At 38.1% G+C, this 13,329-nt stretch overlaps 1 protein-coding gene across 2 annotated transcripts in view; it reads left to right on the top strand.

Moving 5' to 3' along the window:
- LOC115223075 (toll-interacting protein) overlaps positions 1-11,931 on the top strand; it is a 36,319-nt gene extending 24,388 nt beyond the window's left edge. For both annotated transcript variants that reach the window (XM_036512256.1, XM_029793489.2), the window contains exons 6-7: positions 4,991-5,096; positions 10,041-11,931. In XM_036512256.1, the coding sequence (XP_036368149.1) occupies positions 4,991-5,096; positions 10,041-10,246 (312 nt within the window). In that variant the 3' untranslated portion in view covers positions 10,247-11,931. The remainder of the gene's footprint in view (positions 1-4,990; positions 5,097-10,040) is intronic.
- Positions 11,932-13,329: the final 1,398 nt, after the last annotated feature.

Raw genomic sequence — 13,329 nt, 5'->3', positions numbered from 1 at the left:
ACCTAATCGGCTTGATGTCGTCTCTGGCATAGGTGCGTGTGGACGTGTCCTATCACTTCTCTACTCTCACCACCTGACTAAATGTCCACCTGACTAAATCCTGTTTATTTTTGTCAATCATTCTGATATAGTCTCTCCTCTCCCTCCTTCCTTTCATTTATCTCTCTCTTTCTATTTATATATATCTCTCCTCCTCCTATCTCTACTTAGTAACACTCCTTTTCTGTAGGTTGGTTGCGTTTGTCATTTTTGTTGTTTTATCTTCGTCTGACTTGGTTTCTGTCTCGCGCCATCGTCGTTGTTGTCCCAACTGATCAGCTCCGAGTGGTTTTAATCATGAGAACCTACGTGCAACACTATCCCAACACTGTTTCAGTATATTCGGTCCAAACCAGTAACGGCCGATTGATTACCCCATCAGGGGTCTACCAATATGTCCCAAACCAGGTATCGTTTTTCGTTTGTTATTATTTTGTCAACATGGCGATAAAGTAGAAGAGGGTGTTGGTGGTGGTAGATTTCTTTAATCGTCAAATAATATTGTTAACTGCGGAGTTTCTTGCCTGTTTAATGGGCATTTTTTTTTTTTATGGCTTTGAACTTATCCCATAAGTTGGTGGTATTTGTTCCGGCTCTTTGCCTTCTTGGTTCCCATCGTCTTTATCCCTTCGCCCTATTTACAGTCTAGGTGGCAGGCAGTAACGCGTTCACTTGCGCAACTACGTTGTTTGGAGTTCGATTCCAGTTTTGGGCAGTGTTTGAGTCGACCATCACTTCGTGTGTGAAATTTGGTAGACGGAAACTGTTGTGGAAGGTCCTTGGGTTCCTTCAGCGGAATTCACTCGTGAACGTTACCACTTCGTCCTACTCGTTTTGGAAACTTGTTGAAAGGTCGTCTTGGTTTCGTTTCCACAGCCCTTCCTCATAAACCGAAGAAGAAAAACAAAACAAATGATAGTAAATAATCATCGGCTAACAACCAGTTGATCCAAATGACTTCTGCAAATCAAAACGAAAGACGGCCTAATCTTTTGATATATGAACATATAATGGCGGATATCAAGGAAGTGTAGGATGAATCGAAGTGAAATCTCTTCTCTCTCTCTATAAAGCTGAAGTTGTCTGTGTGCGGCAGGTGTCGGTAGCCTTCAATTAACACTGAGACCCTGCGGCGTAAGTTGACCAAAATTGAGAATATGATAGAAGAAGCCTTGCTCTTCCTCCCGTAGAAGAAAAAATTCAAATCGGACCATGTTAACACCAAAAATTATTTACATCAAAAAGGTGCTTTTTTCTATTAAAATCCCTATTTTTACGCCATTTTTTGGTGTATTTCAACCAGAAAAATGTTCACTCAAAGAGAATAACAAACTACATAATGTAAACTTTTTACTTTTCAAAAATTCCAATTCTAAAGGGTCGAAACAAACCCGAGCAACTCCGGGCGATTACTGCTTGTATGATAATAAAATTAAAGTGGAAAGTATCTGACGTAAGAAAAGGAAATTTAAATATGATTTTTTTTTTTTTTGCAAAACGAGTTTGATTTCTTTTTTTAATCCATAAACGGAAATAGCTTGCGATTGTTTATTTTTTATTGGTACTTCGACAGGAAAGTTGATTTATGAGTCAAATGGTGTGCGTGAGCGCGCTGATAATCCTCGTTGATCGACCCACTTTAACTCCTACTTTTATAGTAGAGGCACACAGCATTAGGAAGAGTGTCGGTTTGAGACGTCATCCACCCTCTTTTACAGCCCACCCTCTTTATCCATGTCGTGAGGGAAGGTTGTGTGGGTGAACATCGAAAGAATGAAAGGCAAAGTTGACCTCGGCAGTCTTTGAACTCAGAATGTAAACCCAGAAGGAATGCATTTAAGCAATTTGTTCGACTCGTGAAACAACTAGGGGGGAAAAAATAAATGCATGGGGCTAATTCACCTTTCAGATTTTCCCCGAACTGAACTACTATATTAACATAAAATTGCGAGTTTCATTTTAGCGATGACTTTTAGTCATTGCTCTTTATTAACAAACGTCCGTCTAGTTTGTATTATTTTGTTGTCTGTTCGCAAATCGAAAAGCTTGGGGCGGAGGTAAAGATCATGGACCGCACCCACCTTGGGATTGGGGAAGGGGGTATTTTTAAAGGAACACACTGTATCGAGGGCGGAGATTCCGAATCCGCAAAAAAATCTGCATTTCAGAATTTGGATCTTTTCGGTTTGAACGGCACGCCCTTTGACAAGAAGTGAAATTAATTTCACTTCGCCATAGGGCGGAGGGAATGGGAGTTGTTTTTTTATTTGTTTTTGAAAAATTGAAATTTTACAGAATTTTTTTTTTTCAGAATCGTAATCTCCATATTTTTCTATGTATTTCGCCAAAAAAAAAAAAATCTTTAATAAACAGTGAAAATTTAAGAAATTTAGGTGGGTGATTTAAATTTTGAAATGCAGAATTTTTTGCAGATTCAGAATCTCTGCCCTCAATATAGTGTGTTCCTGTAAAAAAGAAAAGAAAAAAATCTTCACCTCTGCCATGTTCGGCAACTGTTTATATATTTTTTGTCTCTCTCATTTAATTTCACTCCATGTTATATAATCGTTCAACCACGGTAGTGGTTGAATGTATTCTTAAGTCCACCATTTCGTCAATCGCAGCAGCATCCAAGCTTCACCACTAATTCAGTTCTCAACTAAATTGCAAACTGTTAACAGTTTTAAAGAGGACACCTCCTCAGCTACACTTTGGCATAAATAGTTTGAGATTTGGTTCAGTAGAAAAAAAGTTACTTCAAAATATCTGTGACAGACGACGATAAAACATCTGGACAGATAGACGATACAAAGACAGACAGGAAAAATAAGGCCGGGTCATTCGCAGCTTTCTCTCTTCAGTCAAGTTTCCAGCTTATCCTTACAGTTTCGGCCAGTTACACTTGAGACTGTTCAAATTTGGCTGGCCCCCACTATCTAAGCTAAGAACATTAAATATTTAGGGAGAAAGCAAGTGAATGTGTACGACAACAAAGGCAAAAAAACCAAAAAAAAAACCAGAAAAAATGTTGTACAATTACAAACAAGGAGAAAATAACAACAGATGTCTTTCAACTAATAAAGATGAATCAAGTTGCGCTGGCATGTGTAGAGCGAAAGCCTTGAAGCAGGAACACAGGAGATGAAGAGATGAAAGTCATGAGACAGGAATATAAGACCTGCTTGTGTGTGTGTGTGTAAATAATTTAAATAATCAGAAAATGGAGAAAACTTTTGATCAACAAACAAACAAATTGGACTACATCTGTAGATTATTTTTTAATACAAAACATAACATAAACATTTCTTATGGCCATATCTGCGTCCAGTGCCAGTCGGTGCTAATAGTATTCATCTTTAAAGGACATTCGATCTAGTACATGGAACTTCATCAGAGTGAATACAAATGCATAAAATAAAATAAACGGAGGGAATAGGTAAGAACATGGCCTCGAGAAGAGGGCAGGAGACTTAATATATTAGTCATACCATCGTCCTGCATAGAGCTTTGAAGTCAATAGACAAAAGAGTGATCTCGCAGTGGTCTAGGGAAATATTTACAGGTTATTTCTATATAAAGCGGGGACCAGGATGTTTGAAAAGTAGTGAAATGAAGTTTGCACTAAGATAAGACAAGAAATTACCAATATGTCTAGAAAGAGCACTTATGATATCATAAATAGGGCTGGTTAATATTTATCCAAAAACAAAACTGTAGGGTTCTTATAATGACTCTCAAAACTATTGACAAGGTTGCAAGGTGCAATGAAAATTTTAGAAAAATAAAGGAAATGAGTGGAAATTTTACCAGTGAGTGTGTTAAATTATAAGGCACTAAAAGAGAATGACTCTCCCCAGACAACAGAATGTGCTTCAACACAGGAACTCACATAAAGAATCTTGCAAACCAAATCCAAAAACGAAATATCATCATTCATCATCATCCGTTTTCCATGCTAGCATGGGTTGGACGGTTCAACTGGGGTCTGGGGAGCCCGAAGGCTACACCAGGCCAGTCAGATCTGGCAGTGTTTCTACAGCTGGATGCCCTTCCTAACGCCAACCACTCCGAGAGTGTAGTGGGTGATTTTATGTGCCACCGACACAGGTGCCAGACGAGGCTGGCGAACGGCCACGCTCGGATGGTGTTTTTTATGTGCCACCGACACAGGTGCCAGACGGCCACGCTCGGATGGTGTTATTATGTGCCACCGACACAGGTGCCAGATGAGGCTGGCGAACGGCCACGATCGGATGGTGTTTGTTACGTGCCCACAGCACGGAGGCCAGTTGATGCGGTACTGGCTACGGCCACGTTCGGGTGGTTTTCTTGTGTGCCACCGGCACTGGTACCACAAAGATACAAATTCCATTGATGTTCATCTATTTTGATTTGTTTTGATTTGATTTGATTTGATTTTCACTTGCCTCAACAGGTCTTCACAGGTCTTCACAAGAAGGAAGGAAGGTATGCACGGCCACGCTCGGATGGTGTTTTTTATATATATATATATATATATATGTATATATATAGATATATATATATGTTGCAGTTAAATATATGTCCAGTCGTAGAATGACCAATGGTTTCACATCCATAAAGCCTCCAGAGAGACTGCATTAGAGTCTGGCAAATTGTCTATAAAACTAAGCGTTTTAGGGATGTGAGACGATTGATCACTCTATGACTGGACGTATATTTAACTGCTTGTAAATACATTGCTGCTCTATCCTTTAGAATGTGGTCCACTGAAGATGTATATATGTGTGTATGTTTAGATGGAAATATAAATGATGAAAGACGGTAGAATAAAATCAGTCGTTCCATCAATACGTTGTTGCATCAACTCCTATGAAAGAATATAAAAAAATTATACTCTTCCTCCTCCTTGACACAGACAGTAACTATGTGTGAATAATAAATCTCTTTGAATTTCTTCTTCCATTCACAGCCTGTCCAAAACCTTACAATGGGAAGCTTTATTTGTCCCCAACAAACTATGGTAATCCCACAAGTTGTCAGCCCTGGAATGTTTTACGCTCCCATGCAGCCTGTAGGTAAGTACAGAAGGAATAGCAGAGTCTATTCATTAGTTTTCCTGCAATTGTTGCTCTTGAACTGTTCTTCTATTTTACCATTTTGTCTCTTGAAACACTAACCTACACAATTCTTCTACAATTTAAGCCCTAGTACTCTAGCAGTAGTTTTTCAAGTTTAGTTCTTCCTTTTATCTCCATCTTGCTTCTGCTTCTTTCTCCTTTCCTCTCATCCACCCCTTCACCTCTTTCCATCACTAACTCCTGCTTTTCCCCTTTGCACTCTTCCATTTTCTTGTCTTTCTTTCTCACTCTCTCCATTGCCACCTTTCCCCATTGCCCATATTCATTCTTACTCTCCTCTCCTCTATTTTTCAAGGTACCTTCTCTCTCACTCTGTTTTACTTTCTGTCTGTTCCACAAACTAAATATCCTTCATATTGTAAATAAGTTCTGTGAGGATCAAAATTTCTTGTTCTGTGTCTTGTGTGTGACTTATTCAAATTTCATTAACTTCGTTTACACCTTTGCACTGATACTAATGATACGAGCAAAGATTTATAGAGTCCCTCTTTTTCTACTTATCACCAATTCTAGATGCCAGAAGAGATTCTCTTTGGCATTAGAGAAACCAAATTTCTCAGTTTAATGTTCTCTTTATTATTTAGCCCACAGTTGCCCTCGCTTGAGCAGGCCTATTTATGACAGGAAGTATTCCAACTCTGACCATCCTATAGTATTCCCTTTTTGAAGATGGTATGTTGATTTTGAGAGAGATTTGGCAGATATTTCTAGCAGGATAGGTTAAGCAACTGCATAAAAGTGCCCTTATTTCTAACATTGTCATAAGTCTTCACCCATATTAATTTCAAAATATGTGATTGGTTAGTAGTTTCCTAACCATGAGCAGGGTTGAAAGACTAACAAACCAATATGTGTAGCACATGACCATAAAACCCATTTGTTATCATATCTCTGTACCATATCTTTTGTTACCATATCACTGCCCTTATTTCTGTTAACCTTTTCATACAGTGTTCCCACTAGAGCAGGAATAGTTGTAGTGCACTTGAACACTGCATAAAATAAGCTCATTCTAATCTTAAACACAGTGCCATGTCTGCTTCACTGACCATGTGTGTCACTCACTTCAGTTCTGTGAGTGTGTGGCAACGAATATGTCTCTGGACTAACCCTCAGTTTGCTTCTGTTTTTATTTCATGTTCCAGGCAGGAAAACATTCATACAAGGTCGTAGTCATGGCACCACCTCTCTCAAGAAAAGATTGACTTGTTTTTGTTGTTTAAAGCCTAGGTCAACCTCTCTGATCGAGCAGACCTACTATCAAATACCTTCTCTTGTTCAACATCTTGTTTTTCCGTCAGGTATAGGTCCACATTATACAACTATGTTCTTCCTTGTTTGTAAGACAGGAGATGTTATTTGAGAGAGATTTAGCTGTTATTTTTTAGCAGTTTGAGTGAACATGTTGTGTGCTCCACCTTGGATCATAACATAAACCAGCCAGATGGATAAGTAAATCTAACCATATTAGAAGCAAATGGTTTGGGAGGCATGATATCTTAGGCAAATTGTCGTTTTCTTCAGCCTTGGATTGACCCATCCATTGTTAGTAAGACTAGTTTGATAGAAACTATGCAGAAACTGGTTGGGAGAATTGTATCTGTAATTAAAACGGTACAGCCTTGTCATGCACTGTATCGTGCCAGTTCTTACTTATGAGGGTAGGTGTTTCAGTTGATTAAACATCTAAATTCTCACCATCACAACACTATTTTGAATCTGTAGGGAGATAACACTGCCAGAAAAAAAAAAATGAAAAAATGTGAAAGTTAACTATATTCCGGGTACTGATTTCAAATGTACTATCAGTTTTAGTTAGGAGATAATGATATACCCCTTGATAGACTGATGTATTCATTCAAGTGCTAAAATTAAGGACATAAGTTGCACTTTAGATATTGGAGCTTAAGAAGTTAGTCCTGTTTTGGGCATCAGTTTTTCCCTCTTGGTGTTCATTAAATAATGATCTGTTATTTCATTAGAAAATTAATTACATGCTGTTAAACAGCCACATATTACTCAGTATATTATAGCAGAGAAACTTTTGAGATTTCGGAGAGCTTTGTATTAGAATTTGTAGTAATTGTAACTCAAAAATAAACACATACGTGCAAGTGTGGCTGTATGGTAAGAAATTTGCTCCCCAACCACATAGTTCCGAGTTCAGTCCCACTACATGGCATCTTGGGAAGTGTCTTCTATTATAACAATTAGGCAACCACGTACCTCCGCTCTAGCAAGACATTTGTTTCTATCTCACCATAACCTTTCATCACCTGAAACGTGTAAAAGTATAAAAGAATAAGTACGTCACCAAGGAAACAAAGAAAAAGAAGTGGGGAATTAAGCAACTGAAGATGGTGGGGAGAGGGAGTAATGGGTTGTACACCTCAGAACAAATTGGGGTGTTTAGCTGTGCCTCATTGCAGCCATGATGGCAAAGGCACTGCAGCAGCCACCCCACCTCACAGGCCACAGGAAATCAGCAATGCGGGTGAGGGGGGGGGCAAGAACACCTGAGGTCTTGACACCAACTGATAATGGCTGGTCAGGCTCCTGTATTTGTTTATCTTTCTCTCCTCTGTGTTTCAGGTAGCAATACTTGGGTTTTGCAGCCGGAGAACATGTCATAATATTTAGACATTAAATCTTGTACTGAAGTAGACAACAAAGAAAATGACAGAGACAGAATGGGGGGGGGCAGTCTGACTTTATGTGTGTTGTCTTTGACAACCTTCTTATCTAACTTCTAGGTTTTGGGCATTTGTTTATGATAAAATTAGATGTCTTTGATAGTTTTGACTGAGGGAAAAGGGTGGAGTTTTCATTGAATGAACTTGTATTTTTTAATATAATAGAATGAATTGTTGTTGTTACTGTAGAAATAAATTTGTTAACACCCTTACAGCATTCTACAATTATACTGCCCCACCAGCCTGGGTATTACCTGACTGATTATGTGGGTGGCTAGCCTAACCCCTTACATCATAGCAACTATGCTTGATTCATCTGTCACTTTCCCCAACTTTAGATGCTTAATGGCCATTTCAACTATATCCATATATAACTGTCCACTTGAATAACTGGTTACTCTTTTGTGTATATTTGGAGTAACTCCTCTTCGTCTCGCACATATTTCTCTGTCTTGTCTCTTCTTATTGCCAATGAAGGTAAGTACACCACTGTCATTCTGAGCACACTTTTCCCCATTGACGTTTTGATTCACCTGCAAGACTCTTGCTTTGTAATCCAGAACTTCTGATCCACTTATTGCAGAACACTAACAAAATTTCTGCTTTCTGATAGCCAGCTAGCTTCCCGGTGTTCTTTGATGTTCCTTTCCAGTTCTTCCATGCCTATCTTTTAACTTTTAGTGTTCTCCCTAAAGGTACTCTTTCACTACTGTAATACCTTCTGGCCTGCACCTTACTCCAGCCACAGATCCTGTGTATAGATTTCAGTCGCTGTATCCTATTGATCAGTGTTATTGGTTTCTGTTCTTTCCTTCCTTATTGTATACACCATCGAGAATAGCCCGGAACAAATATTTAGCAGAAGGATATGAATGTTTCATGTTCTTCACCTTCTTTCTCTACTCTCTTTCTGTCTTCCTCTTACTCGGAAGGCACAAACCTGCAGCTTATATTGGATCGTACATTTTCCATCAGAAAAGTTAGTATTTACAGTCATCTCTCTCTCGTTCAACACCTGTTTTTCATGCTGGCATGGGTCAGACAATTTTGCAGGATCTGACAAGTCAGAGGGCGACGTCAAGCACCATTGTCTACTGTAGCATGGTTTCTATTGCTGGATACTCTTCCTATCATCAACCACTTAGTGGGTGCCTTTTTACATGACTCTATCACTTGTGAGGTTAGCAGCCGAGGAAGGTGGTTTCATGCCCGGTGATGAGATGTTAACATATGTTAGAGGGACACAAATAGATGTCTTGCGTTGTGACTACCCCAGCTTGAAAAGGAGAGATGGTGACGAGGTATCAGGGCATACTCTCAAGTTACAGGAAGGTGAACATTAGTGGTCCAGAGGATTGGACAGGGTGAAGGGGCAGGGAAGTTCTCGAGAGATGGATAGAGATGGAGGTAGAGGTAAATGCAGTTAAATGCAGGTGGAGGCAATAAGAGGCTGTACAGGTGATGTGGAGTGTAGACAGTGTGCAAGAGATGCACTGTGCCTGGGAGGAGGTCAGTGGTATATAGAGGTGGAAATAGTGGGAGCTGCTATTGGTAGATTGAGCAGATGTATTGGGGGAAAGTGGAAGTGAAAGGGATATTCAGCAGAAAACAAAGCAGTTAGGGAAGATTCTGATCTATCTAGTTATCTATACATTTGGACAATTATTGGTATACAAATATATTTACATAAGTTGTTAGAAAATTGGTTTCAAATTTTGGTACCAGGCCAGCAATTTGGGGGCAAGGTTAAGTCAATTGTTACTAGTATTTGGACAAAATGCTGCTAAGCATTTTACCTGGTGTGCTAAGGATTCTGCTTGCTCACTGCCTTAAGTTGTTACATAATATTTACAAGAAATGAATCTTTACAGCTGTTTCAGTGCATCCTGTAAAATTATAGATATTATTGTACATGTTATGTGATTAAATGTAAGAAAACCATATAAGGTGACATCAGTATACACGAGCCATGATGCCTGGATATCTATCTGCATCTGTACTGATTAGAAGTTGGATTTTGATAATCAGGCCTGTCCATTCTTGAGTGTGCACACACACACACATACCCTCTTCCTTATTTCTTGGTACACAGTGAGTGTCTGATAGCGTTTTTTTGGGGTTTTTTAAATTTTTTTATTAATTTGTAGGTAATTGGTTGTTTTACTAATTTTTCCTGTCTCTGTTGCAGTTGGTGGCACTCCAGTGTATCAAACTACCCAGCTGCCTCCAGCCCCTGTACAACAAGCTCCAGCATACACAGAATCTGATGTTCAACAAATGAAGGATATGTTCCCAGGAATTGAAACCAATGTCATTCAGTCAGTTTTCATTGCGCAACGAGGCAACAAAAATGCGGTCATTAATTCACTGCTCTCAATGAGTTCCGAACAATAATCGAGTTGTTCGTCTCTTCACCAGTAAACTAAACAAAATGAAAAAAAAAACAACAACTAACAAACAAAAAAGAAAAAACGGGGGCTGAATACCAGTATTAGATTAAAACAGTGTAAACAAACTAAACAGAAATATATATAAAAAGAAATTGAACTCTTCCGCTACCCTTCCCGACCCCACCCCACTCAATGAGGTCCGTCTTGACATTGTTCTTCTTGCAGAGACTAATCCCATGATCCCTAAAATCCCTACACACTCCCCTATGCTGGTAATATGATTGGGGGACCAGTTCTTGAGCACAGCTTTCACTGCTGTTACACCGTTCATTGATCATGCGTAATTGCTTCTTGCCCTTTGTGTATTTTTTAAATATATTCTGCAAACACTGCATAAGGAATAAGGGAACGGGGACACCATTCACCATGGAATAGTTTATATATTTTTTTTTTTAATATTTATGTTCCATTTCTTTATTTCAAGAGAAATTAGTTAATTTTTCACCTGTAGCTATTATCTGTAGCTTTATCCTTTCATTGTTCAGTTTTGGGTCTTTTTTCTCTTTTTCAGTTTCATTTTTTATTCTGTTTAGTTAAAGACGTATCATAAAGTTGGGGCCCAAATTTTAGTTCCCCCCCCCATTCTTTTTTTATTTCCTACTTCTCCCTTTTATCTATTCCTTTGTCTGTGGTTTGCAGACCAGTAAAAATTTAAATAGCATTAATTAGTCAATTTATTAACTAACAAAAAAACGTTTTTTTGTTTCTTCTTCTTTTTTTCTCTCTCTTTTTTTTTTATAACCTGGTCACTGACACATTGCAACTGCTTGTGTAAAACTTGCTTGCTGTAAATTTATTGTTTGGTAAACATTTCAATTATTCTGCAATTTTGGGTTTTTTTCTTTAACTTGTAATTGTCAATCACTCCATTTTGTTACGGCTTGCATTATGTTTTCTCTCTGAATGTTTTTCTTAATGTTAAAAGTGATAATCTTAATTTAGCAGTATGTACTAGTTTCCTTTGCTTACATAATAATGTATTCCACCCCCACCCCCTTCTAGGCAGGATTTAGCTGAAAGTTCAGGGGCTAGCTTTCTATATTGTAGGTTTATAGGAAATTATCAATAAGACAGGATTTGCTCTTTTGTCTAGGAAACAAGGGGAAAAAAAAGACCTTGGCACAAGACTGCCTGTTTTTGAGCAATAAGGTTTTATTTAATGCAAGAAAGAAAAAAACAACCTTTCTGACCCACTCCATTGAATATTAAATACATTGACAAGGCTAATTTCTGTATAAAAATCACTGAGCCAAGATCTCAAGTGTTTTGTTTGTTATTTATGTGATAGTAGCTTATGGCTGAGATATATCAAACATCTTTCACTCTTTACATGTTGGACTCCAGTCACTGTGCTGTTGGCCCTTGAGCAAGGCTCTTAACTCTAAGCCATACAACCTTTTAAGCAAATAATGTAAGAAATGATTATATATAAACCTTATTGTCTCAAGTCTTGCCAAGAATAAAAGAAGACAGAACTAGGAATACAAAACACTGGCCACCGTCATCTTTCTACATGAACTTCCAAACCATTGCTAATTATTATTAATAGTTTAGGGCAGTGAAGAAGGTTACTAGTTCAAACTGCTTCCTTTATGTTGTTGTGTACATAAAGTGTGATTTATTAAACTCGATTGTCTTCAGTGTTTTGCTGTCTTGATCTTTCTTTGATCTTTTTATAAATAATTATGACAACAAATGGTAATTTCAAATGTGATATATGCATCCATGTATTTCTATAATAATAAATGCAAAATTCTACCTGTCCGTCCGGGCCCCCTTTATCTCAGTCTACATTTGCTCTGCATAGACATATTTTTGGAATCAGGATGACCCCGGGGTTGAAAATCTGCTCTTCATTTTGTTCTTGAACATCCAGCATTAAAATTTTTAAAGAATTCCCAAACTTTGTGAACTGATAAATTTTTCATTTAAACTGAGTTTAAAGTAATACCATATTGGTAGGGTACCAATAAGTTCTTTATTATTATTGCTCTCATTAGTTTTGGGCCACAGGTCCAGTTAGCCTTCTACAGGAGCTAGCTTAAAAGTCCACATGGAATGTGGCTTTTAAGCTAGTATTTAAGCTACTTTTAAAGAAGCGGAATAAATAATAGGTTTGCTAGGTCCTTCCAGATGAATGTAGGTGATGTATAGTTTTGATCAAAATGAATTTAATGTGTATATTGAGGGTGCAGGACATGAGATATACAGGTATTGTAGATGTGGTGTATCTTGCCAGACTGCAATACCAACACAAACGATGTGGGATGCATGTGAAAGACCATCAGAGATTGATGACCAAGTATTTGTAGCAGCAATGATTTGTTTTAGCTGTGTGTTAATGTTTAGGAAGGAAAGAATGTTTCCTTGGGATATGTATTTATTGAGACTATGAGGGGTGCTGAGAAGCTTTAGGATTTCAGATCAGTTAATTATAATTTTATTCAACATATTCCCTTCTCAGATTCACACACTTAATGCAGGGGCTCCTTCAGTTTTTCTAAGCCCTGTAAAAGGACTTGGAAGGTTACGCCTCCAACCAGGCCTTTTGCAAGAAGAAATATTAGAGTTGTTGTCATATTTTTATCTGCATGAATGCTTTTTTTACAGTCATCTTTGTTGAGGAGGATTCTGCATGGCATGGAACTAAAACTGGATGCAGAGGATGTTGCAGACAATGCAGTGGACAAATGGGTTGTCTTTCAAGTATTGTTTGTGGGTAAACAGGAGACAATGAGAGGAGGAGCTCGAATTCAGTGAGACACACACCTAGGAGGACAATATTTATCAGCTGCTTAGCTACATCAGATGTTAAACATATTTGTTAATGAGAATCAGAGTTTCATCTTGATTAAGAAGTGATCAAATGATGTAATAAAGAAAGAGACTGTAACAATGGAAAGGGCTGGATTTAGATCATATAATTAGGTGACAAGCTTACCATCATTTTGTGTCAGTATAGGCAAAAGGTAATAGCCAAATTTAGTAAAATAACTCATCATTGAGCTGGCGTTTGGAATATAATTT

The sequence above is a fragment of the Octopus sinensis genome, linkage group LG22 (assembly GCF_006345805.1).
Source record: "Octopus sinensis linkage group LG22, ASM634580v1, whole genome shotgun sequence".
NCBI lineage: Eukaryota > Metazoa > Mollusca > Cephalopoda > Octopoda > Octopodidae > Octopus > Octopus sinensis.
The sequence above is the reverse complement of the archived record's forward strand: the minus strand, read 5'-3'. Positions and strand labels throughout refer to the sequence as shown.